This window comes from Delphinus delphis, chromosome 6, assembly GCF_949987515.2.
Source record: "Delphinus delphis chromosome 6, mDelDel1.2, whole genome shotgun sequence".
Taxonomy (NCBI): domain Eukaryota; kingdom Metazoa; phylum Chordata; class Mammalia; order Artiodactyla; family Delphinidae; genus Delphinus; species Delphinus delphis.
In genome coordinates this window covers 112,031,310-112,057,977 of record NC_082688.1, presented here as the reverse complement: position 1 = coordinate 112,057,977, position 26,668 = coordinate 112,031,310, and the positions used below count along the sequence as shown (strand labels likewise).

Below are 26,668 nucleotides of genomic sequence, written 5' to 3'. Positions count from 1 at the left end.
GGGACTTAACAAGAAAAACTAGGTCCTCCTGTGTATAGCCCAGGCTGAGCAGTTTGGCTCTTGTTGGAAACTACTGAATAAAATACATGGAAGGCCGGTTTTACTTATACGAATTAATTTGCACTTTCCTCTCTCTTGTCCCACTTCACAGGCTCGTCAGCTCCCCCATCTCAGCTGTCCTCTGCTGCCTGCGTGTCTCCAGTCTCCCAAAGAACCACCACCGCTTGTCCTAGAAAGGGGATCCAGGCTTGGAGCCAGCCGATTGGGTTTGAGCTTTAAGGTAAGGTTTTTGTTCAAGAACTTTAGCTGCCAGAGATATAACATGGCATTCAGATGCTGGGAAAATAATAACCATGATGGAGAGGTTTATATACACAAGGATGGTGGGAATGATAAAGAGGTAAACTTCCTAATTCCTCAGAGGACCACATAACTTTACAAGGACTGGGTCTTGGAATGCTGGTAAACTGTTCTACAGCAATAGAAAATGTATACAGGGTGTTTACGATACTGTCCTAATGAGATCCCATTCTTGTACATATTACATGTACATGCGTAGAAAACATCTATAAGGATGGATATGAATGTTGGGGGTGAGACACCCAGTGGCTTTTACTTTATTCCTTATACTTACTGGGTTGTTTGAAAAAAATTAAATGAGCATATATTTAATAATCAGATGGGGAAAATAAAGATCTTAAAGATGAGCAAGGAAATCATTAGAAGTATATCCTAAGTACCTCAAAGGAATCTAGTAGAGTGAAATTACGTAACTGATAAGAATGCAATTTTGAAAGTTGTGTAGTTTCATAAAAATACAATGTAGTACATTTTTCTCAGTCCTTAATCTCTCCTCCTTACTTAGAATTAATAGGCAGACCTTTAGGTATGTTTAGATTCAGAATTTTATTTTAAATGGATTTCTATGGCATAACATAATATCTGTGATACTCTTACTAAAAATTATGTATAACGGTCAAATTCTAACAATTTTTGCAACAAGCTCTCATTACATTTTCTTCAAAATAGGAAAAGTTCACATTATATACCATTTTGAACATGATTGTTTGCTTACAAATAATTTACTGTAAAAATGTTATTTTCAAAGAAAATTTATGGGAAATGATAAAGCAACTACAAAAATCTTTACATAAAATCCAGGATAAAAATACTTTTGGGGGGTTGAAAATTTATCAACATGTATATGTGGATTATAAATATATTTTGGCCATCTGATGCATTCAAGGGCACTTTAAAAGTTGTCTAGTTAAATTACTACAGATATGACATGTTTGGTGAAACCCAATCTGTAAGTCTGACACCAACAATCATTTCTTCCTGCTAAAACATAGAAATAATTTATCTGAAAACGGAGTGCTATGAAGAGTTCGATTTCTTCATAAAGATTCCTTTATAAGTTGGGCTAATCCCTGGAAGGCCTAAAAGCGAACAGAGAGAAGAATTAATAAAATTAGGATGCTGTTTAGGAAAAGTCTGTCATAACTTGAGAAATTTAAACAAAGAGTATCCATCTTAGGTTGAGATCAGACAGTGAAAAGTCAGGATTAACCTCAGTTTTATCTGGGTCAGTTGCCATCGTGTCCACTAATGTACATAGACGGAAGCACATCAGAGGCCCAGGAAATTTTTCAAATCCTTATTCCCTCAAGATCATCATTTTCTCTCAGAACTTGAATTATTTTTTTCATATACTCTCTCACCTGCACATGCCTTCTGTATAGTTTCAGTTGTCCAGCTCTATGCATATATAACTTATGAAAAGCATATTTAATGACATGAGAAAGGAAGTCAATCAGGAACACAGCTGGAGACAGCCCATCTCCAAGGATAAGTATACACTCTTCTTACACTTCCTGGTCTCTTCAGTTTATGGCTCTTCTGTGGGTTCCTGACACACAGTTCTTAGGAACTTGCTTCTTGGTTTCCTGTAATCCTGGTTAAAGCTGGACTTTGTGATTAAGCAATTACTTAACTCCAATCATTCATATTATTCTATTTGACCCTTCCACCAGAGATAGAGATGGATGGCTTCATGAATTTGTACTATGGCTCATGTTAATTCCATGAAGGAGCGAAAGAGGTTCTCTTTGTAATGTGTTGATAACCTGCCAACACTGTTGAGCAGGTCTGAAATCTATTCAACTCCAACTTGGTCGCATCATTTGTCTATAGAAGCCTGGCAACTTCTCTGAATGGTAGTTTGTGACTTTCCAACTAATACCCATTTTGCAGAAACCCAAGAAGATATCAAATAATGTTGTAACTCACAGAATGAACACAAAAAATAAATGCATATCTACTTTTACTCTAAAGAGAATATTGTACTCACCATGTCCATCTGCTCTGGAGAAGCTAAAGAGAAGGATGCTCTGAAGTAGGGGCAAGGAGCTGAACTATCAAGGTAGAAATGATATCCAGGAAGCATGAATATCTAAGAGAGTTTATGGAAAACAGGTGATGTACCATTAAAGAAAACTAAAAGAAAATATAGGTGAATCTAATCTAAGAGTGGAGGATGACTTTTAAACTTAAAAAGCAATGAAAGAAATCACAAGAGAAAAATCAGTTTATATAAAATTACTGCGTGTCGTACAATAAAACTAAAAGCATAGAAACCAGTGTTTACATAAATACAGCAATTCTACCTCTTCTCCATATATTATAAAGAATGCACAGAAACAGAGGAAAAACTTTAAAATGGACAAGGACAGCTTATTCAATAAATAGAAATGGTAATAAACGTTTAACATAACTAGAAAAGTAAAATAAATCCAATGAAATATCATTTTTAAAACTATTTCATTTTTTTTAAGTTAAACTATAGTTGATTTACAATGTTGTGTTAGTTTCAGGTATACAGCATAGTGATTCAGTTATACATATGTGTATATGTATATGTATATCTATCGATCTATCCTTTTTCATATTCTTTTCCCTTATAGGTTATTATAAAATACTGAGTATAGTTCCCTGTGCTATACAGTAGGTCCTTGTTGGTTATCTATTTTATACATAATAGTGTATGTATGTTAATCCCAAATTCCTAATTTATCCCTTCCCCACTTTCTCGTTTGGTAACCATAAGTTTGCTTTCTATGTTTGTGGGTCTATTTCCATTTTGTAAATAAATTCATTTGTATCATCTTTTTAGATTCCACGTAAGTGATATCATATGATATCTGTCTTTCTCTGTCTGACTTACTTAGTATGATCATCTCTAGGTTGATCCATGTTGCTGCAAATGGCATTATTTCATTCTGAGTAATTCTGGCTGAGTAATATTCCATTGTATATATGTACCACATCATCTTTATCTGTTCCTCTGTTGATGGACATTTAAGTTGCTTCCATGTCCTGGCTATTGTAAATAGTGCTGCAATGAACATTAGGGTGCATTTATCTTTTTGAATTATACTTTTCTCCATATATATTCCCAGGAGTGGGATAACTGGATCATATGGTAACTCTACTTTTAGTTTCCTTATGAACCTCCATACTTTTCTCCATAGTGGCTGCACCATTGTACATTCCCACCAACAGTGTAGGAGGGTCCTGTTTTCTCCACACCCTCTCCATCCTTTATTATTTGTAGACATTTTGATGATGGGCATTCTGACCAGTAAGAAGTGATACTTCATTGTAGTTTCGATTTGCATTTCTCCAATAATTAGTGATATTGAGCATCTTTTCATGTGCCTGTTGGCCATCTGTATGTATTCTTTGGAGAAATGTCTTTTTAGGTCTTCTGCCCAATTTTGGATTGGGTTGTTTTCTTTTTTGATATTGCGCTGTATGAGCTGTTTGTATACTTTAGAAATTAATCTCTTGTCAATCGCATCATTTGCAAATATTTGTTCCCATTCTGTAGGTTGCCTTTTTGTTTTTTTATGCTTTCCTTTGCTGTGCAAAAGCTTTTAAGTAGGTCCCATTTATTTATTTTTGTTTTTATTTCCATTAATCTAGGAGACAGAATGAAAAAGATATTGCTGTGATTTATGTCAAAGAGTGTTCTTCCTGTTTTGCTGTAGTTTTGTATTATCCAGTCTTACTTTAGGTCTGTAAGCCATTTTCAAGTTATTTTTGTTTATGGTGTTAGAGAATGTTCTAATTTCATTCTTTTACATGTACCTGTCCAGTTCTCCCAGCAACACTTACTGAAGAGACTGTCTTTTCTCCACTGTATTTTCTTGCTTCCTTTGTTGTAGATTAATTTGCCATAGGTGCATGGGTTTATTTCTGGGCTTTCTCTCCTGTTCCAGTGGTCTATATTTCTGTTTTTGTTCCAGTACCATACTGTTTTGATTACTGCATCTTTGTAGTATAGTCTGAAGTCAGGGAATGGGACTCGTCCAGCTCCATTCTTCTTTCTTAAGACTGCTTTGGCTGTTAGGGGTCTTTTGTGTTTCCATACACATGTTAAAATTATTTTAGTTCTGTGAAAAATGCCATTGGTAATTTGATACAGGGATTGCATTGAACCTGTAGTTGGCCTTGGATAATAAAGTCATTTTGACAATATTGATTCTTCCAATCCAAGAACATGCTATATCTTTCCATCTGTTTGTGTTGTCTTCAGTTTCTTTCATCAGCATCTTACAGTTTTCCAAGTACAGGTCTTTTGCCTTTTTAGGTAGGTTTATTCCTAGGTATTTTATTCTTTTAGATGTGATGGTAAATGGGATTTTTTCCTTAATTCCTCTTTTTGCTCTTTTGTTGTTAGTGTATAGAAATGCAACAAATTTCTGTGTACTTATTTTGTATCATTCAACTTTACCAAATTCATTGATGAGCTCTAGTAGTTTTCTGGTAGTATCTTTAGGATTTTCAATGTATGGCATCATCTCATCTGCAAACAGTGACAGTTTTACTTCTTCTTTTCTACTTTGGATTCCTTCTATTTCTTTTTCTTCTCTGATTGCTGTGTCTAGGTCTTCCAAGACTTTGTTGAATAAAAGTGGCGAGTGGGGCATCCTTATCTTGTTCCTCACCTTAGAAGAAATCCTTTTAGATTTTCACCATTGAGTATGATGTTAGCTGTGGGTTTTTCATATACAGCCTTTATTATGTTAAGGTGTGTTCCCTCTATACCCACTTTCTGGACAGTTTTTATCATAAATGAATGTTGCATTTTATCAGAAGCTTTTCTTGCCTCTATTGAAATGATCATATGGTTTTTATTCTTCAATTTGTTAATGTGGTGTATCACACCGATTGATTTGTGGATATTGAAAAAAACTCAAAAAACACAAACATGTGGAGGCTAAACAATATGCTACTAAACAACCAATAGATCACTGAAGAAATTAAAGAGAAAATCAAAAATACCTAGAGATAAATGAAAATGAAAACACAAGTATCTAAAACCTATGGGATGCAGCAAAAGCAGTTCCAAGAGGGAAGTTTATATCAATACAATCATACCTCAGGAAACAACAAAAATCCCAAATAAACAACCTAATCTTACACCTAAAGCAACTAGAGAAAGAAGAACAAACCAAACCCATAGTTAGTAGAAGGAAAGAAATCATAAAGATCAGAGCAGAAATAAATGAAATAGAGATTAAGAAGACAGTAGAAAAGATCAATGAAACTAAAAGCTGGTTCTTTGGAAAGATAAACAAAATTGATAAACCTTGAGGCCGACTCATCAAGAAAAAAACGGAGGGCTTCCCTGGTGGCGCAACGGTTGAGAGTCCGCCTACCGATGCAGGGGACACGGGTTCGTGCCCCAGTCCAGGAAGATCCCACATGCCGCGGAGCGGCTGGACCTGTGAGCCATGGTCGCTGAGCCTGTGCATCTGGAGCCTGTGCTCCGCAGCGGGAGAGGCCACAACAGTGAGAGGCCTGTGTACCATAAAAAAAAAGAAAAAAGAAAAAAAGGGAGATGGCCCAACTCAGTAAAATCAGAAATGAAAAGAAGAAGTTACAACCAACACCACAGAAATATAAAGGACCATAAGGGACTACTACAAGCAAGTATATACTAATAAAATGGACAACCTAGAAGAAATGGCCGAATTCTGGGAAAGGTACAACCTTCCAAACCTGAAGCAGGAAGAAAGAGAAAATATGCACAGAGCAGTTACCAGCACTGAAATTGAACCAGTGAGTTAGAAACTCCCAACAAGCAAAAGTCCAGGACCAGATGGCTTCACAGGTAAATTCTATCAAACATTTAGAGAAGAGTTAACACCTACCCTTCTGAAACTATTCCAAAAAATTGCAGAGAAAGGGACGCTTCCAAACTCATTCTATGAGGCCACTATCACCCTACTACCAAAATCAGACAAAGACGCCACAAGAAAAGAAAATTACAGGCCAATATAACTAATGAACATAGATGCAAAGATCCTTAACAAAATACTAGCAAACCGAATCCAATAACACATCAAAAAGATCATACACCATGATCAAGTGGGATTTATCCCAGGGATGCAAGGATTTTTCAACATCTGCAAATCAGTCAGTGTTAAATACCCTTTTAGAGTTATCAAATTTGGGGGTGACCTTTCAGCCTGGAGTTGAAAGATAAGTAGGCATAGGCCAAGCAAAAAGTAGGGGAAGAGTCTGTCAGGGAGAAGATACAGAGTGTAGTGTCCCCGAGGTGCAAAGAAAATTGGTCACTCATAGAGGTGGAAACACTTAATACATAGAGTGAAGGAATAAAAATGATAGGTAATGGTGTCAAAATGGTGGCACACCTGCTCTTCTTGGTGACTTCTGTGGCCAACAGCTCGCTGCCCCAGAGCATGTGTCTTCTGCTTCCTGTGCATGAAAACACACTGTCCGCAGCCTCTTTCTAGATGCCCGTGGCTGCGTGATTGAATCCCAGCCAGGAGAGGGGAAGTTGTGGTGCTACTTCTCGGCCTGGCCCTGAACGTCTCCCTGTGTGACCCACCATGCCCTCAATGCTGCGGTCATCATGGATCCGTGTGTTGAAAAACTCAGAGCAAGAAGGTGGTAGGAACCTGGGTCTCTGACTCATGGCAGGAGCAGAGGAGCCTGTAGACCACATCTTTGAAAACTGTGCGTGAGTCAGAACTGGGTTGTGACTGGGTTAAGTCTTTGAGATTGTTGTCTAGTAAAATCATGACATTCAGAACTTTAAGAAACTGTTTGTTTTTTCATGGTGTAAATCTGGCCCCTGGTTGTTGAAGTTAGGTGAGCTGGGAATGAAATGATTTGGGAGCATTCTGGGGAGAAAATTTCAAGGCCGAAGATGAGGTTTGTTTTTTTTTTTCCTGATTAACAGTGAAATGAAAACTGTCATTTCTACCAATATTGGGGAACAGTTTAGGGATGTGCCAGAAGCAAGTTTCTGTGGAGAAGGAGGGAGTGGTAAGAATCTTGCAAGGTGACCAAAATCTGGGTTAAGAGAGTTGTGTTAAAGATAGAGATTATTTAGAAAAGTTGAAGGTCCATGCAACAGGGTATATGGAATAAATAAAAGGAACTGAAAAAACTATAATAAAGTACGAAGCCTGTATCCTTATCTCCTAGCTCAGGGATACAAACAAATAGCCACTTATCAAATATTGTGAATAATAATGGCAGTGATAACAAAGCAAAGAAAATGTAATAAAATTGATTTATTGTACTAAAATGCACTTATATGAGTTAAGTCATTTAAGTATTTATTAAGCGCTTTCTATGTGCTGTTATTAACATTAAAACAATTAATAAAGCATGAGTCCTGCGGTCAAGTATGATGATTACAGGGAATGAGTGACTTTCCCAGGGGAATGGATTGGCTCGCCGGTCCAGGCAGCCAGTTCTCAGCTTTGACCTCTAGACTGTCTCTTGTGCTCTAGCACAGGAGTTTGCCAACAACAACACGATCTGTTCTTTGTACTCACTGCCTCAAGACAAAAGTGATACTAGAAACAGAACTTGGTGTTTACAAAAGAGTGACGAACATGATAAAGGAATTAATTAATGGAGAACGGTTGATTGATTTTGTAAATTGGAAAGCGACACAGAAGCATATTTAGACGTCTCAGCTTAATTAGTGCCTCTGAATGAAATCTAAGTAGACATGATTGAAGTATAAAAGGAGAAAAAATTAGAAATCCTTGTGGGCTACTTTTAAGTGAAAAAAACAGGATATAAACTTTTCTGTGTAATTTTAATCCTGTAAAATAATTGCACAGCCATATCAAACAAACAAACCACCCGATTAAAAAATGGGCACAAACCTGAATGTACGTTTTTCCAGAGAAGACATACAGATGGCTAAAAAGCACATGAAAAGATGCTCTACATCATTAATCATCAGGTTAATGCCAATCATTAACCATTAATCATCAATGCAAATCAAAACCACAAGGAGATATCACGCCACACTTATTAAAACAGCAACCAGCAAATGGACAACAAATAACAAATGCTGGCGAGGATGCAGAGAAAAGGGAACACTTGTAAACTGTTGGTGGGAATGTAAATTGGTGAAGCATTATGGAACATAGGATGGAGGTTCCTCAAAAAACGAAAAATAGAACTACCATATGACCCAGCAATTCCACTTGTGGGTATATGTCCAAAGAAAATGAAAACACTAATTAAAAAAGATACGTGCTTGGGGCTTCCCTGGTGGCGCGGTGGTTGAGAGTCCGCCTGCCGATGCAGGGGACACGGGTTCATGCCCCGGTCCGGGAAGATCCCACATGCCGCGGAGCAGCTAGGCCCGTGAGCCACGGCCGCTGAGCCTGCACGTCCGGAGCCTGTGCTCCGCAACGGGAGAGGCCACAACAGTGAGAGGCCGCGTACCACAAAAAAAAAAAAAAAGATACATGCACCCCAGTGTTCATTTCAGCATTATTTATAATTGCCAAGATATGGAAACAACCTAAGTGCCCATCAACAGATGAATGGATAAAGAATATGTGATATATATATATATATATATATATAGTGATGTGATACACAAAGTTATAAAATGAATGAAATAATGCCATTTGTGACAACATGGATGGACTTGGAGGGTATTATGCTTAGTGAAATAAGTCAGAGAAAGACAAATATGCACTTATATGCAGAATCTAAAAAAATAAAATGAATAAACAAAAAGAAAGAGACACACATAATAGAGACAAACTGGTGCTTACCAGTGGGAAGAGGGAAGGGGGAAGGGCACGACAGGGGTAGAGGATTAAGAGCTATAAACTATTATGTATAAAATAAAGAAGATCCAATGATATATTGTACAGCACAGGGAATATAACCAATTTTTTATAATAACTTTAAGTGGAGTCTAATTGTTAAAAATATTGAATCACTATGTTGTACACCTGAAACTAATGTAATATTATAAAGCATTATACTTTCATAAAAAAACAATTTCATAGACAAACTACTAGATATATACAAGCTGTTCAAGAAACTATTTCACAAATGGTCATAAAATCTGGGTGGTAAAATTATGGGCTATTTAAAAAATTTTCAATATGCTTTAATGAAGAATCATGTTACCATGAGTATGCTTTACTTTCCTAATCAGGAAAAAAATCCTTTTATTTTAATACTAATGGCTTATGGTTACCAGTGGGTAAGGGGAGGAGGGTTAAATTGGGAGTTTGGGATTGACATATACAACTACTATATATAAAACAGATAACTAATAAGGCCCTACTGTATAGCACAGGGAACTCTACTCCATACTCTGTAATGGCCTATATGGGAAAAGAATCTAAAAAAGAGTGGATATATGTATATGTATAACTGAATCTCTTTGCTGTACACCTGACACTAACACAACATTGTAAATCAACTATACTCCAATAAAAATTTTTTAAAAATAATAAAAAATATTACTGGCTAATACTCATCAAGCATTTACTATGTGCCAGGTATTGGTCTAAGTACTTTATCCATGTTTATTGCTTTCATCATCATAGCAACTCTAAGAGGGAGAGGTTCTTATTATCTGCATTGTACCCAACGCCACATATAAGGGCAGGACTGGAGCTGGGATTCACACCCAAGGACGTGGCTCCAGAGACTGTGCTCTTAGCCACTAAGCTAATCAGTAGCTGAGCTGAATGACTGTATTTCCCCTGGTTTAGACCAGGAGACTAATTCCGTAACCCAAAATCTATTATGTTCTTAGTAAGGAGTTCATGTATCTGATGGGCAAACATTATGCCTTGGGTTGGTGGGCAATGATAGATATCTCTTGCCATTTTATTAAGATATTACTTTAAAGAAAAAATGTAGCTTTTCTTCCTGTTTTACCTCTTTCTTAAAGGCTTTCTCTTCAATCAGTTTTCTTACATCATGAAGGCCCTTAATTTTAACCCATAAAAACATTCCAGCAGTAGGAACTTGCCATTCTGCCAAACCTGCAAACAAAAGAGAAGAAATATTTCCCGAGACCATTTTTGATGATGTCAGCTATATCGCTGAAATGACAAATTCCAGTAACTATAAACTAGTGTTTCCAAAAAAGTTCCTTCAGTGATAGCATTTTTAAAAATACAGTTTTATGAGTTCCGAAAATTGATGCTCTGAGTTTTATTTTAAAAAGTAAGGTGAGGGTTTGAAAGGGAGAGAGGAGACTCGTGTGTTTACTTATGATTTTAGTGGGTCTCAGGGCAGTGCGGGAAATCCAGTGCCATGCCCACCTCCCTTCCTTAGAATTGCCCCTAAGCCGAACATGGCTCTTTCAGTTTTAGGAGCGGATTCCTCAACTCTTTCTAGAGGCTTCTAGTGTTTCAATAAATCCTATCATTTATGTAATTGTTCATAAGTCTAATGAATTGAAGTTTTTATCAGAATGTAGTTAATTATGAAATGAGTACATAAAATTAAGACATTCTGGTCATTGGTAGGCTTTATGCTTCATTGAACATAAGGATAGAGAAACCAAGAAGGAAGAATAATTATTTTGATTTTGATTATTACCTTTAAAAAAAAACCCTTGATGTTGATTAAAGGCTTTTTTTCAACTTCACTATAGGAAGTGGTAGAATAGTACTCTTATCAAAAAGATAGTAATTGTGTTTTTACCAGGACTACGTAGGGAAAAAGATACGAGGGAAATAAGAAGTGAATACTTTGTATTTACTGTTATTCTTGCCAAAGGCATTTTTAGTGGTGTAATTAAAGCCATGCAATTCATTTTACTTTCTTCCTTAATAGAAAATTAAATCTAAACCATTCTGAAATCAAATTAGCAATAGAAAATATTAGATAAATGAGGTTAATGATTAAAAGGCAGATTGTCTGTAATGAGAAACCTGCCTTAGATTGTACTGTTTTGTCTTTATAGAGTCAGGAAAGGAGTATGTTGTTGATTTCACAATTCCTCTTCTATCTGGAGCAAAATTTTGAAAACCTTTTGAGTACAGGTATTATTTAGCTTTAAGTAGATTATTGCTGGTGTTAGACTAATTGGCCATTTTTCTTTAAACCACAGATTCTTTGTAGCAGTCAAGTATAGTAGGAATGCGTAGAATCGTGCCAGGGCTTGTGCTCTTACTTCTGAGATCATTCATAGGGTAACATTTTCTTGACAAGAATACTCCTGGACCCTGTTTCCTTCCCCAGGGTTATTAACAATACTCTGTGGTGTGTATCACTCACTCATATAAGGGCTACTGTTCATCCCAGGACAGGATGTAAGTTCCACTCACCACTTAGCCACTTGTCTGCAGCTGCCAATAAAGCATCCCTCTGCTTCCTATAGAAATCAGTAACCCTAGAAGAACAATAAAATGCAAAGGATGTGTTTAGTACATTGATTGCAGACATTAAAAGGCTCTGGAGTCCAGTCTGTAAGAATATCTATTTTCTATCTTGATGAAAATGTTGAATCCTTGATGAGGAAATAGAGCGTATTTATTTGACCTGTCTGATGGTAAACATTTTTACCATTGTGGGCTTTCCATTATTTTGGAATAATTCAAAAGTGAAAATTAATAGAGCAAAGTCCATTTCTGTATAAAGTATGGAACCTAAAATACAGTACCTCTCTACATGAGCCAGGAAGCCCTCTTCTCCCCATTGGTGTAGAAGCTGTGATACCAGCAGCTAAAAGGGATGAGACAGTTATAAGGTTCATCCTCTAAAATGTGTTTTTTTGCCAAACATAACAGCAAATCACTCTTGATGATGTGCAAACGACCCTAAGAAGATGCAACAACCTGCACGAAGCCTTATAGGGTCAGCGACTTATAACAACGTTGATTAATAACAATGACAACAATAATAGTAAAAATGACAAATATTTATATGGTCCTTGCTATGTGCTGGAAGCTGCTGTACCATATGAATATATTCCAGCTAAGTTGATCTCTGTAATACCCTTATTAGGCAGGTCATGATTTCCACTCTTCTGATAAAGAGAATGAGGCACAAGGTGAAATTAACTTTCCTGCAGTCATCTGCTCATCACAGAGCCTGGACTTAGGTCAGACTGTCCAGCCCCAGATCCACCCAATAACTGCCGCCCTAGATGGCCTCTCTAAATATAAAACACATACAGTCTATATATGAAGTTATACAATATATTTAGAGATTTTTGTATCCAGAATGAAAGTCCTAAATGTTCTAAATGGATAGTGAAATTTGGTTGATAACAGATAATACAGAAAAAGCCCCCAACTTGATAAAACATGGGATATCTGCACTTCGTGGAATGTATAATGTCAAAGAAATATCCATTCTACATAAACTACCCCTTTTGCGTTCTTAGGTAGCAGTTCTGTCCTTAAGGTCTGATTCTCAAGATTGCCTTAGGGATGGGTCCAATAATTTCTCAAAGCTTGTAAAGAAATTTATACATTCTCCAAAAATAATTTTACTGTATTTTAGTTAAAATACATTCCAGCTGGTGTCTGTAGGGAGCTTAGCACATGGGCAGTGAAGGCAGACATCGGGCCACCACACGGGTTTGAACCCTTGCTCTCAGATTCCAGGACAACGAAGCTAACAGTGCATTACTTCACCAAACCTCTTCCGCCCTGTTGAGTCCAACGCAGTTTTTATGGGATTCCTGGGCTAGATGCCAGGACACAGCTGAATAAGAAGATCTCTGACCCTCAAGGAGTTTGGTCTACACTGTGAAACGGCACCAGGTCCATTCCAATCTCTTTTGCTATTTAGAGCAAACATCTGCTGTGCGTGGTCTCCTAATTCAGTCCATGCGGATCTAGAGATGCAATCAGTGATTTCTCTCTCTGCCATGTTCACTCAGTCATATTTGCCAACATCTGTTTTATTTTATGATCTGATTCAAAAAATTCCTACCTGAGTGAAAGTGCTGGTGTGCATTGTTGAAACTTCTGTGTGTAAAACAATTCTGTCGATCAAGGGCTTTGGACCAGTTATAAACCCTATTCGCAACCTGCACAAAGAGAGAAAAGGCACAGTCCCAACCCTGCATTAACAATTAACACCTTGTTAGTGATTTCATGGGGAAGAAAGTTGTGACCTGGGGACAAATGGACCTAGACAGTTAACACAGTCTAATAAAACAACTTCTTATTTAAAATACACATTTAAATTAAATTGTACAGTTAAAATACAATGCATATCTGACCAGGTATTTCTAAATGTGCTCTTTCATATATGTAACCAAAAACCTGACCAGTCCCCCTACAGCTGTAAATTTAATGGCCAACTATCTTTGACCACTGGGGACAGATAGGGAGAAAAGCCTGGTATTAATAGATAAAATCAAACGGGAATACAGGTATCTTAAATGAGAACTGTTTGATGAGGTGCAGCCTCTGTCACCTTTAGATGCAGCCTGCAGGCACAGCCAGGGCCTTACCCAGAGGACAGGACTTTGGAAAAAGAGTCAGCTCGGATGACACGCCCATCAACGTCCATGGAGAGAAAAGTCGGTGCCCGGGGCTTGAAATGGAAGAAAAATACTGTTGGTTTGGGAAGTCTGTTAGAGACCTTATCCCTACTTTGTGCAGAGACTGGGGAGGAATGGATTTGGAGAACAGTAGGACAAACATCCTTTTCCTTGTCTTCATCTCAGCCCTTTGAAATGGAGTAAGAACCAGAGATGCACGTTCTTCTATTCGTATCTGCCGATCTTCACGGCTTTTCTGCCCAACACACACACACGTCCTCGCACTTGCTCACGCTGCCACTCCCGTGAGTTTAGAGGAACCTCACACAGGACCTCCTCGTCCCAAGGCTTGAGAACCAGGATGAACAGATTTCGAGGAAGGATTCAAGAAAAACTAGTTTGGAAAAGACCAAAACGTAGAGGGCCGTCAGCATTCAGGGCTGTTTAGGAAGAGATGCTGAGCCTTAGACCAACTAGAAACACAACAAAGGTGCAAGGGAAGACGAGCAGAGTAGTCGGTCTGCAATGCTGAAACTTCCATATTTACTTCAAACGTAAATGCCAACAAGAAAGGGGGCCATGGTCGTGTTGAAGGTGGGCGGCAGGCAGACATGGTATTCAGGCAAACTAGATAAAAAGCCAAGAGTTCTGTTTCTTCTCCGTAGATATAGAGTGGGGACTGAGTGCGTGTGTTTGTCCTGTGCAGCCCTGAGAGCAAATACAGTGTTGGATTTTGCGGAGTTGGGCATTGGGAGTCTGTACCACTACTGCTGTCTCCTAGGAAACCGTGCTCGTGGACAGTGGTGTACATATATAGTGGGAAAGGATCTGAAAGCCCATGATTCTGCAGGAAAGTGCCCGACCCTAAGTGACAGGGATGGCGAGCGGGCAGCATGATGCTAGGCACGCCCCTCCTCTGCCCACCACGGCCTCATGACAGAGCGCGGCCGTCCTTCTCCTTCCGCCTGGTCACGCCTCCCAAGTCCTCCGCCCGTCAGCCACCCCCGAGAGACTGAGGTTGACATCCAAGGAGACACCCACTGCGTAACCCTGGCACAATGTCTAAGGAGCCACGACCTGGATTTGGAGTCCAGACGACCCTCACCCTTGACTCACTCGACCCTCCACATGCCTGGCACAGAGAGCCAGCCGCTATTCTAAAGGAAAGGAATTTCTGGAAAGAGCAGTAATACCAGAGATGAAAATGCTCGGCAGCCCGGCTAAACTCACATCAGCACAGTAACTTACAGCCACTTGTCTACTGATTGTGGGCTGAGTTGACACTGCACTTACCTTGCTGAACTGCATAAAATAGTAAGGATCGTCTTCTATGATGAGGAAGTCGTATTTTCTTGCGAGCTAAAAAAGGTTAAAGGAGCATATTTATTTCTTCAGAGCGCTCGAAGATGAAAATCACTTGGAATCATAGTTCTTTGTACTTGTTTCTGTGTAGCTTAATATGTGATTTTACAACAGTGTTTATAGTGAAAATCTTAGGCATCACGTTCAGCTACCTAGAGGAGACTTTACCAAAGGAGCCTGCCTCCTATTTTAAAGGAATGTCTTTGTAACCTGAAATGACAAGAAGTAGGAAAGGGAAGGGACAGGTTGAAAATACAAACATAAAATAATGAAAATCAAACTTGGGGCCAATTATTAAATAGCCTCATAGAGTTTAACATCACAGCAAGAGTAACATTTCCTTCAATGAAAATATCAATTAAAGGGAAAGAAAAATCTCATAGTCAACAAGAGTGTAATAGTTTCTTGAATTTAAATTCATGGCGACCCTGGCATAGATGACTTCCTTTTATTAAAAATCATCTTCCTTGAGAGCAAGGGGTAGTGAGAAGGAACTTGCAGAGCACTCTTCTAAAGGGTCAGAACAAAACAAGAACACAGCCACATAGCACATTCTTTGAAAATACCTCATAAATTTCCTTTTTGCGGTTAGTTGTTAATGAGTTCCCAGCAGGGTTGTTGCCATTTGGGACAGTATAAAGAAATTTGGGGGTGTTTTTCTCGGGGTTCTTTGAATCTTCTGGTTTCCATTTGGAGAGTATTTCTCTGAGGGAGTCTGGAATAATCCCGTGCTCGTCACTGGAAACATTAATCATGTTGCAGCCCAGGGGTTGCAGCTGTCCAGTACAAAGAGAAAAGAAAGCCAGAGACTCAGACTTGATACAAAATATCAGTGTCACTGGTTCTTACACTAAGGAGAATGTTACCATTTATACCCTTAAACACAAAGCTGTTACCATTTATACCCTTAAACACAAACCTGCACTCAGCTCTATGCCCACAGTGTGTTATCTTTATAATTATGGTTAGAACTGGTTCATAAAATAGGTGTTTATTAAGGAATGTTTTTTGACAAAGTAAATTAATCTTATAGAGCATCTATGGTTCTAATACATAAAATAGTTATAAGCAGAGGTGATATTCAAAATATTGGACAGGTGGTGTAGCATGGGCACATCAGATACAGAGCAGGCTGGAATGGGGTCCTGGAGGCCCCCTACCATGTCGGCATTGGCTCTGTACTATGGGGTGTTCAGGTTGGTCTTAGGAGAGGGACCAGGGGAGCCAGGGTGGTGCTGGGGCACCAAGGAGCGTCAGGGCAGTGGCTCACCAAGGCAGGGGGATAGTATACTGTACCGATTGCAAAGGCTGAAGTCACAGATAGTGGCCTTGTTTATAGACATTGTTTTATGAAAGGTTTGTGTTTTTATGTTTTATGTCTGTGGACAAACATAAAGAAAAATATCGGAACTTAATAAGTAACAAGCAAAGGAAATCATCAACGAATGGAAAGACAACCTACAGAATGGAGAAGCTATTTGCAAACAATGGAACCGACAAGGGATTAATTTCCAAAATATACAGACAGCTCATACAGCTCAATATCAAAAAAAAAAACCAAACAACCCAGTCCAAAATTGGGCAGAAGATCTAAATAGACATTTCTCCGAAGAAGACATGCGATGGCCAACAGGCACATGAAAAGATGCTGAATGTTACTAATTATTAGAGAAATGCAAATGAAAACTGCAATGATGTACCACCTCACACCGGTCAGAATGGCCATCATCAAAAAGTCTACGAATAATAAATGCTGGAGAGGGTGTGGAGGAAAGGGAACTCTCCTACACTATTGTTGGGAATGTAAATTGGTGCAGCCACTATGGAGAACAGTATGGAGGTTCACCTTATGATCCAGCAGTCCCCTTCCTGGTCATATATCTGGAGAAAACCATACTTCTAAAAGACACGTGCACCCCAATGTTCATTGCAGCAGCATTTACAATAGCCAAGACATGGAAGCAACCTAAGTGTCCATCGACAGATGAATGGATAAAGATGTGGTATGTATATACATATATATATATATACACACACACACATATATATACACAACGGAATATTAGCCACAAAAAGATTGAAATAATGCCATCTTCTGCAACATGGATGGATCTAGAGATTATCATAGTAAGTGAAGTAAGTCAGATGGAGAAATACAAATATCATATAATATTGCCTATATATGGAATCTAATAAAATGATACAAATGAACCTATTTACAAAATAAATAGACACACACAGACATAGAAAACAAACTTCTGGCTACAAAGGGAAAGAGGAGTGGAGGGATAAATTAGGCGTTAGGGATTAACATATACACAGTACTATATATAAAATAGGTAACCAACAAGAACCTATTGTATAGCACAGGGAACTGTACTCAGTATCTTGTAATAACCTATAATGGAAAAGAATCGGAAAGTTATACATATATATGTATAACTGAATCACTTTGGTGTACATCTGAAATGAACACAACATTGTAAATCAAGTACAATATATTTCAATAAAAATTAAAAAAAAATAGCAGTAACTGAGTGAAGTTCTCAGAAAAAATATTTTCAAAGGATAAGCAAACACTTTTCTTAGCAGTCAAATGTAGAATTATGCACTGAGAATAATCCAGACCCCACTTATGGTAAATTTAAAAGGTCTTAGACTTAGAAATCACATAAACATGCAATAAAAGAAGTCAATATTGGACCATGAGATAAACACACATGAACCGTCGGCATATTCCCTCACAGCCTGGCATTGGTCTCTGTTTGGGTGTGTGAAAACGTGTGTGTATGTGTGCTGTTTACATAGACAAAATGCCTATTTACAGGCATTGTGTAATCTTATGACTTAGGAGTTTAGGAAAATAATTAACAATTAGTATCCAGTCACTAAGAAAAGGTAATTATTTTAGTTTTTTAAATTACGGCAAAATAACAAAAATTTGCCATTTTAAAGTGTGAGACTCAGTGGCATTAATTATTCACAATGTGTGCATCCATGTCACTATTAATTTCCAAAATCTTTTCATCACTCCAAACAGACCCCCCATACCATTAAGCAATAACTCCCCACTTCCCCCTCCCTCAGCCCCTGGTAACCACTAAGCAACGTTCCGTCTTTATGAGTTTGCCTATTTCAGATATTTTGTACAAGTGGAATCATACAATACGTGTCCTTTTGTGTCTGGCTTCTTTCACTTGGCATAGTGCTTTCAAGGTTTATCCATGTTGTAGCAGGTGTCAGAACTTCCTTCCTTCTTCTGGCTGAATAATATTCCATTGTGTGAATGGACCACATTTTATTCATGCATTGATGTACACTTGGGCTGCTCCATGTTTTGGCTATTGTGAATAATGCTGCTATGAACGTTTATGTTTCTGTTTGAGCCCCAGTTTTCAAATCTTTTTGGGTACATACTAGGAGTGGAATTTGTGTGTCCACAGTAATTCTATGTTTAATTTTTTGAGGCACTGATAAACTGTTTTCCACAGGGGCTGCACCATTTTACATTTCCACCAGCAATGTACTGCGGTTCCAATTTCTCTACATATTCACCATTACTTGCTATATTCCATTAAAAAAATAATAGTAATCCTAGTAGGTGTGAAGTAGTATCTCACTATGGTTTGACTTTCATTTCTCTAATGACTAGTGATGTTGAGCATGTTTTCATATACTTACTGGCCATTTATATATCTTTTTTGCAGAAATGTCTATTCAAGTCCTTTGTCTATTTTTATTATTATTATTATTTTTTCGGTACGCGGGCCTCTCACTGTTGTGGCCTCTCCCGTTGCGGAGCACAGGCTCCCGACGCGCAGGCCCAGCGGCCATGACTCACGGGCCCAGCCGCCCCGCGGCATGTGGGATCTTCCTGGACCGGGGCACAAACCCGCGTCCCCTGCATCGGCAGGCGGACTCTCAACCACTGCACCACCAGGGAAGCCCCCCTTGTCTATTTTTAAATTAATTTCTTTGTATTTTAATTGTAGGAAGTCTTTATATACTCTGGATATTGAACTCTTACCATATATATATGATTTGCATGTATTTTCTCCCACTCTGTAGGCTGTTTTTTCACTTTCTTCATAATGTCCTTTGACGCTCAAAAGAGTTTAATTTTTGATGAAGTCCAGTTTATCTATATTTTTGTTGTTGCTTGTATTTTTGTTGTTATATCTAAGAATAGTGCCAAATCCAAGGTCAAGAAGATTTGAAGATTTATATGGTCCAATTTCTTTCTTTTGCACGTGGAAATACAGTTATCCCAGCGAAATTTGTTGAAGAGACCTTTTTTTTTTTTTCCTGTTGAATGGTTTTGGTACCCTTGTCAAAATCAGTTGGTCACAGCTGTATGGTTTCTTTCTGAACGCTCAATTCTATCCCATTGGGATATGTATCTGTCCTTAATACCAGTACCAGCCGGTTTTGATTACTGCAGATTAAGGCAGTTGGTTTTGAAATTGGGAACTGAGAATCTTCTAACTTTGCAGTTTTTCAAGATTGGTTTGCGTATTTGGACCCTTTCCAATCCCAAATGAATTTGAGGATTGGCTTTTATATTTCTGTAAAAAAGGCTATTGGAATTTTGGTAGGGATTGCATGGAATCTGTAAATTGCTGTGGTAGTATTGACACCTGAAGTATTAAGTCTTCCAACCCAGGAGAAGGTGATGCCTTTCGGTTTATTGGCATCTCCTTTAATTTCTTCCAGCAATGTTTTTTAGTTTTTAATGAGGAAGTCTTTCACCCATTTTGTTAGATTTATTCCCAGATATTTTATTCTATTGGATGCTATTACAAATGGAATTTTCTTAATTTCCTTTTCAGATTGTTCATTAGAAAAGCAATGTTTATAATATGTTTTTACCCCTACTTGGGAGTGTTGAGGGAATATGGCTTTCATCAAGACTAGCTAATTGCTTTCTATATATATTCATTTTTCACAAAGATAATATTAAATTAAAAAAAAAGATAATCCATGAAGTTAGATTCAGTAGAGCATAGCGGTCATCTCATTAAATCCCCTACTCTAAGCTAAAATTACTTTGCTAGCATTTATGTCAGGTGGCCATTGAGAGTTACTCTGAGCCCCTGCAGTGATGGCCAGTGCTTTACTCCTCAGAGAACTGGTAAGGCTGATGGTTAGACAGTCGTTACATTGAGTTGAAACTGTTTCCCTATAGTTTCCACCCTTTGGTTCAAGTTCTATGAACCTGAGGACATGCACAGACAAATCTAACTCCTCTGTCACATGGCTAGCTTTAATGTACTTGAGGACAATTCTCATGCCCCTGTGGAGCCTTCTCTCTCTGCGGAAAAGAGCATAGTTCCTAAAACAATTCAACCTATGGTATTATTTCCATTTCTTTGTTCACTCTGGTCGCTTTTCTCCGACTGTGCTCCAGTCTGTATTCACATCGACCCAAAAGTATTGTGCCCCCGACAGTGGTGTGTTCTGACCAGGGCACAGCAGAGCAGGCATGTGGTAATATAGATGGTAGTGAAAAAATGTCTTTGTAAATTAAGTCACATTTCAGGTGGAATATTAACAAATCTGGACATGATTTTGCACAACCCAATTTTAGCACCTCTGCATTTAGACCTTGTAAGGAGAAATGTATAAAGCAGAGGGTACATTTCACATATTTTGCATATATTAATGATTCTCCTGTTTAAGAAGAAAGATGCTATTTTATGTTTCAGTGGACAGAGAGTTCTCAAGGTGCAGTGGTTTCTTATTTGTTATAAGAAAGAGAGTTGCCTTTTGTAGACATGTGTACTCACAGCATGAATTGTTCCTGAATAAATAGGTTCATTTACGAGGATATTATCTCCAGGATTAACGATCATTTCAAATACCTAACAAAAGAAGCATAGGTTAGCTTCGTTAGTCTGGTTTCCAGTCTTAGAAAACACCCCCCCCTTTTTTTTTTTAGTTTGGGCTCACTAGGATTCTAGAGAAGGAGTTGGCAAGTTTTCTGTAACTTGCCAGATGGGATGTGAGCCCTGGTGTCTCCATTGCAACTACTCATCTCTGCCTCTATGGTGAGAAAGCTGTAGACAATACGTCAGCCGATGGTGTGGCTGAGTTCCAATAAAACTCTATTTACAGAATCAGACAAGGGCTGGCTTGGCTCTCAAGCCACAGTTTGCAAACCTCCGTTCTGGGTTTAAAAAAATATATATATATACACATAACTGGTTTGGCTCCTAAAATTTATTTATTCCTTTTATTCCTTTTCTGAAAAATTTAAAAATATTTGCTATAAGCCAGGCCTGTGTAAAGGATGGAGATAAATGATGAGCCTAAAGGCATGGTTTTTACCCTCACGGAGATACTAGTCCACCATTCTGATTAATCTTATACGAGTCACAGAATCATTCTTTCCTGCCCTGTGATGTTTCACAATCCCCAGGTCAAGCCTCTCCTCCCTATTATTTTAACAACCTAGAGCTCTTGATAAACAGCATGGCCATTATACATTGGGACAGAAGATTGGACTTTTGTTTCCTGATTTGGTCTAGGATATTCCATTTACTTCTCCTTATGAGCTTTTTGCATTTTATGACAGTGTCATCCTCTGACAAGTTTCTAATTGATTCAGGATTTACAGGACCTCCTAGGACCAAACAAATCACTGGGTGGCTTGTGTATTATTATCCATGGATCAGATGAAAACCTCATCACATACATTGGGACATGAGAAAGTCATATATCCTAAATGAGGAGGGAGGGCTGTTTATTATCTGAGACACGGACACCCAAAATAATATCCATCCTGGAGAACAAAGTGAGAGAAATAGTAAACTGGATTCCCAGGAGGCCTCTGGAACAAGCATGGCTATAAGCCAGTGAGTTACTGATGCATTTGGCCATCTATGCTCTCTTCCTCTTTGATATGACTGATGTTGCAAGAGACAAAGAAGAAACTTTCTTGTGCATCTTTCTGGAAAAAAAAATGCACATAATGTCCCTTCCTAAGAAGAGAATTTCACTGAAAAGAACTTTTTTGTCCTACTAGTCTGGAGCATCACAAATGTTTCTCTTCAAGAAAAAAAATCAAACTGCAGCTAATCCTTTTATTTTTCCTAATTCAGTCCAAGAAGGGGGAGGAAAATTATAAAGTCTTACTTTAATACCTTATTCTGTAAAAATAATTTAATTGAAATTCATTAAAACTAAGCGGATTATAACATTCACATTTACGTAAGAAAGAAGAGCAAGAAAGCTACTCTGGTTTGAGATAAGCAAGAGTCATACTTTCATCTCGCTGTGAGGACTGAATGTAGAGCTTCCTTATCCAGGACTAATTATTCATGAAAAAGAAAAGAAACAAACAGATGAAACTGAGAACCATATATGCAGTCTCTTTATCTGGAGACCCCCCAGTGGTGGTTACCTCTGTGGAGTTCCTGGAACCCAGGAGAGAGGCAGAGAGAGAGAGAGAGAGGGAGAGAGAGAGAGAAAGTAACCCAGAGGAGAAGTCAGCCACAGACACAGACATATACGTAGACGTGGAGAAGCACAGCCAAGAGGGAGTCAGGGTACAAGGGGCAGCCGGCACAGACGACACCAGCAGACACACAAAGGAATGACGTTTCATCTCAGAAGTATCAGGATACACCCTCAAAGGATTTAAAAGTCATACACTGAAATGTTATAGCCACAAGCAAAACTGAAATTTAGCCTGAATCTCTGAGTCAGATGAAAGTAAGCAGCGCTCACTAAGCTGCAGGTAGGGGTTGAGTTCTCCCTGAACGGGAATCTTGTCCTAATGACTCTGAGCTCCGGGTCAATGATGATGGGATCTCTGTTTAAGAGAAATCAGGTTGCAAATGAAGCAAATGACAAAGGATTAATCTCCAAAATATACAAGCAGCTCAATATCAAAAAAAAAAACAATCCAAAAATGGGCAGAAGACCTAAATAGACATGTTTCCAAAGAACACATACAGATGGCCAAGAAGCACATGAAGAGATGCTCAACGTCACTAATCATTAGAGAAATGCAAATCAAAACCACAATGAGTTATCACCTCACACCATTCAGAATGGCCATCATCAAAAAATCTAGAAACAGTAAACGTCAGAGAGGGTGTGGAGAAAAGGGAACCCTCTTGCCATCATCAAAAAATCTAGAAACAGTAAACGTCAGAGAGGGTGTGGAGAAAAGGGAACCCTCTTGCACTGTTGGTGGGAATGTAAATTGATACAGTCACTATGGAGAACAGTATGGAGGTTCCTTAAAAAACTAAAAATAGAACTACCATACGACCCAGCAATCCCACTACTGGGAATATATCCTGAGAAAACTGTAATTCAAAAAGGAACATGTACCACAATGTTCACTGCAGCACTGTTTACAATAGCCAGAATATGGAAGCAACCTAAATGTCCATCGACAAAGGAATGGGTGAAGAAGATGTGGCACAGATATACAGTGGAATATTACTCAGCCATAAAGAGGAACAAAATTGAGTTATTTGTAGTGAGGTGGGTGGACCTAGAGTCTGTCATATAGAGTGAAGTAAGTCAGAAAGAGAAAAATAAATACCGTATGCTAATGCATGTATATGGAATCTAAAAAAACCGGTACTGATGAACCTAGTGGCAGGGTAGGAATAAAGATGCAGATGTAGAGAACAGACTTGAAGACCCAGAGTGGGGAAGGGGAAGCTGGGATGAGGTGAGAAAGTGTTATGGACATATACACACTACCAAATGTAAAATAGATAGCTAGTAGGAAGCTGCTGCATAGCACAGGGAGATCAGCTCGGTGCTTTGTGACCACCTAGAGGGGTGGGATAGGGAGGGTGGGAGGGAGGCTTAAGAGGGAGGGGATCTGGGGACATGTGTATACATATGGCTGCTTGACTGTTGTACAGCAGAAAGTAACACAACATTGTAAAGCAATTATACTCCAATAAAGATGTGAAAAAAAGAAAGAGAGAAACCAGGTTGGTGAATGTCTTTACGTTCCATTTATGATTCTAGGTGAAGACAAGGAAGACTTTGTAGGCCACAGAACATGATGCTCTGTGGCTAAGGGAGAGATGGCTGTATGGGTGAACGTAGTATTGGATGCTTCCCGCGGGTGCCTTTCCTTCCAGTCTTACCTTACAGAGACCTTCTTGGCTGCCACAGGTGACACACATGTCCATTTGTCCTTGGCTGGGTGGATAATGGATGGTGGGAGGATTATGCAATTTTACTTGTAACCGTTTTAGCCAGGATAACAGCTCTGGGAGGCTAAAGCATAAAGTGCATTTAGAAATTGACAGTAGTGAAAGTCATGATAACAGTAGACAGGGACTAGATGGTGGCTTTATAGCGGGCACTGTAAAGGTCCTCAAATGCTTTTTGCCAGTATTAATATCTTTACTTTAAAGACAAGGCAACAGACTTAGAGATTAAGAAATCCACATACGTTAATCAGTTGGTGATTAAAAGAGCTGAGATTTGAATCTACAGCTTTCTCATTCCAAAGCCTGTACTTCTTCTTTTACATTAGAGCTCTCACTGCGTAATTCATTTTTTGTTTCCCTTAGGGAGATTTCTGTAGGATACCTAGAAGTGCAGGTTCAGTAAGTTCTTTGCATCATGGAAAGAAAAGCCTAGGTATACATTATATACAATACCATTTTTATGCACCCAACATGCATTATTCTTCAATCACAGAGCAAACAGGCTTTAATAAAGTATAATTCATAGACACTCTGCAAGTTACCCTTTATCACTGGAAGACCAGCTAAGGAAAGCCTTAGAATACGTGTTCCAGTTTGCCTTTATGAAATTAAATACATCTGAACTGAGGGCAACATGCTTACATAGCTGCCTGTTTCGAAAGGGAACATAATCATTAAAAAATTTCCCCAGGGGTTCCCTGGTGGCGCAGTGGTTGAGAGTCCGCCTGCCGATGCAGGGGACACGGGTTCGTGCCCCGGTCCGGGAAGATCCCACGTGCCGCGGAGCGGCTGGGCCTGTGAGCCACGGCTGCTGAGCCTGCGCGTCCGGAGCCTGTGCTCCGCGGCGGGAGAGGTCACAGCAGTGAGAGGCCCGCGTACCACAAAAAAAAAAAAAAAATTTCCCCAGGACCTAAACTGGCTGCTTGCTGGGTCATCCTTTTCCTCCTTTCTCCTACCCTGCTGCTTCACCAAGCTATATTCTCTTTCTTTTCCCAGTCTCAGATCAAATGGAACCACCTTCCTAAAACCTCTCCCTCCCCTAGTCGTATAAGGTTGAGAACAGTCCCTGGCCTCTTAGGCATTCAGTATCATTGCTGCAATTATTTTTTCTTCTAAAGCTCTTCCCCAAACCTTCCTTACTGCTGAATACCCAGTTAAAAAACGCACACGTCACTCTATCAGCGGGCTGTAGAATATTGCTCATGAAAATGAACCAACAAGGTTACATTATCTACTGATCAGTACCCAGCACTCTGAGAATACTGCAGTGCTCTCTTCATCATCTCTTCATCAAATTGGATGGTCTCTCCGTTGTCTGTGGTGATAACCGCAGTCTTGAAAGGGAACGTGTTGGGGTTTGGTGCTCCAGTCGCCAGGGAGAGGACAGATTTCGATGACTTGCCCAATATCTCAGCTACAACAAATAAGGAGGAGAAGAAACACTTTCAGTGAAGACCTTCCTAAACAGAGATGGTTCAGCATGCTGCATTAAAGTCAGTAAAACTTTAAAGTGTAACGATTTCTAGTGATAGAATGCTAGTCCGAAAGAAACACAGAAGATGCCTTTTTTGTGGGCCGACCTCACCGGTGGAGGAACTAAGGAATAGACACGTGCATCTAAGAAGGCGGAGTGATCAGGCAGACAAGCCAAGGGTCACAGTAGGAGAAGACGGGCTTCCACTCGGCCCGTCCGTGCCCGGCTCCGCGCGCACCCCTCTCTCTCCGGCGAACCCGCCCTCCCCATTCCGCACGCGCCCGCACGCTGAGCCGAACCCCGACTCCTGTGCCCGGAAGAGCCTTCTGGAGCCTAAGCAGGACGTGTCCACGGCGGCCTGCCCTCTCTCTACTGCTGATGGCCCACACTCGTGCCCGTTCCAGCGCGCCTTCTGTGCCAGGTCTGCGCAGAGCTGGGCTCAGGCCGCCCGGAGCAGCTCTGCGGGGACCGCCCCCTCCAGTGGGAGAGCAGGGCCCGGACTCACCCATGACTCGAAGGGCGGAAGGCTTTCTGGCCGCGCTCGCAGCCGTGATGAACCGTGTGTAATTCATTCTCGGATTCCAAGCGGCAAGCCCCGCCTTATGTGGTTGAAGCCTGGGAAAACCAAGGATCCGCGTCAATCCTGCCCCCTAATCCCTGCCCCGGAAAGGCCACCTCTGCTGTCCCCCGCGTGTGGTCTGGCGCGCGGAGCCAGGAGAGGCCGCCGAAGGCCCGGCTGGTGGCCGCGCGAGAGCCTGGGTAGGATCCGGCCTGGCGCGTAGCAGGACTGGCAAAGTCCACTGGCGAGTTAGCTTGCGTGCC

The 26,668-nt window shown here is 39.6% G+C and overlaps 1 protein-coding gene across 2 annotated transcripts; it reads right to left on the bottom strand.

Moving 5' to 3' along the window:
* Positions 1–896: 896 nt before the first annotated feature.
* LOC132427614 (kynurenine/alpha-aminoadipate aminotransferase, mitochondrial-like) lies at positions 897–26,668 on the bottom strand. Of its 2 annotated transcripts, none has more exons than XM_060015296.1 (13): positions 26,352–26,668; positions 25,618–25,786; positions 24,304–24,436; positions 20,971–21,045; positions 15,751–15,960; positions 15,116–15,181; positions 13,793–13,875; positions 13,267–13,363; positions 11,987–12,048; positions 11,652–11,716; positions 10,252–10,358; positions 2,351–2,452; positions 897–1,439 (listed from the first exon to the last, which is right to left on the bottom strand). In XM_060015296.1, the coding sequence occupies exons 1-13, from the start codon at positions 26,416–26,418 to the stop codon at positions 1,398–1,400; spliced, it is 1,278 nt and encodes a 425-aa protein (XP_059871279.1). In that variant the 5' UTR covers positions 26,419–26,668; the 3' UTR covers positions 897–1,397. The 2 variants fall into 2 exon arrangements, with proteins under 2 accessions (XP_059871279.1, XP_059871280.1); XM_060015297.1 differs by lacking the exon at positions 26,352–26,668 and adding an exon at positions 26,146–26,187.

Excerpts from the sequence above, each read along its gene's own strand:
- LOC132427614 (XM_060015296.1), bottom strand. The coding sequence starts at position 26,418 with ATGAATTACACACGGTTCATCACGGCTGCGAGCGCGGCCAGAAAGCCT. Across the intron at positions 25,787-26,351 it reads TTCCGCCCTTCGAGTCATGG|CTGAGATATTGGGCAAGTCA; the intron begins GTGAGTCCGGGC and ends TATTTGTTGTAG. Across the intron at positions 15,961-20,970 it reads ATTCAGGAACAATTCATGCT|CTGCAACCCCTGGGCTGCAA; the intron begins GTGAGTACACAT and ends TGTACTGGACAG.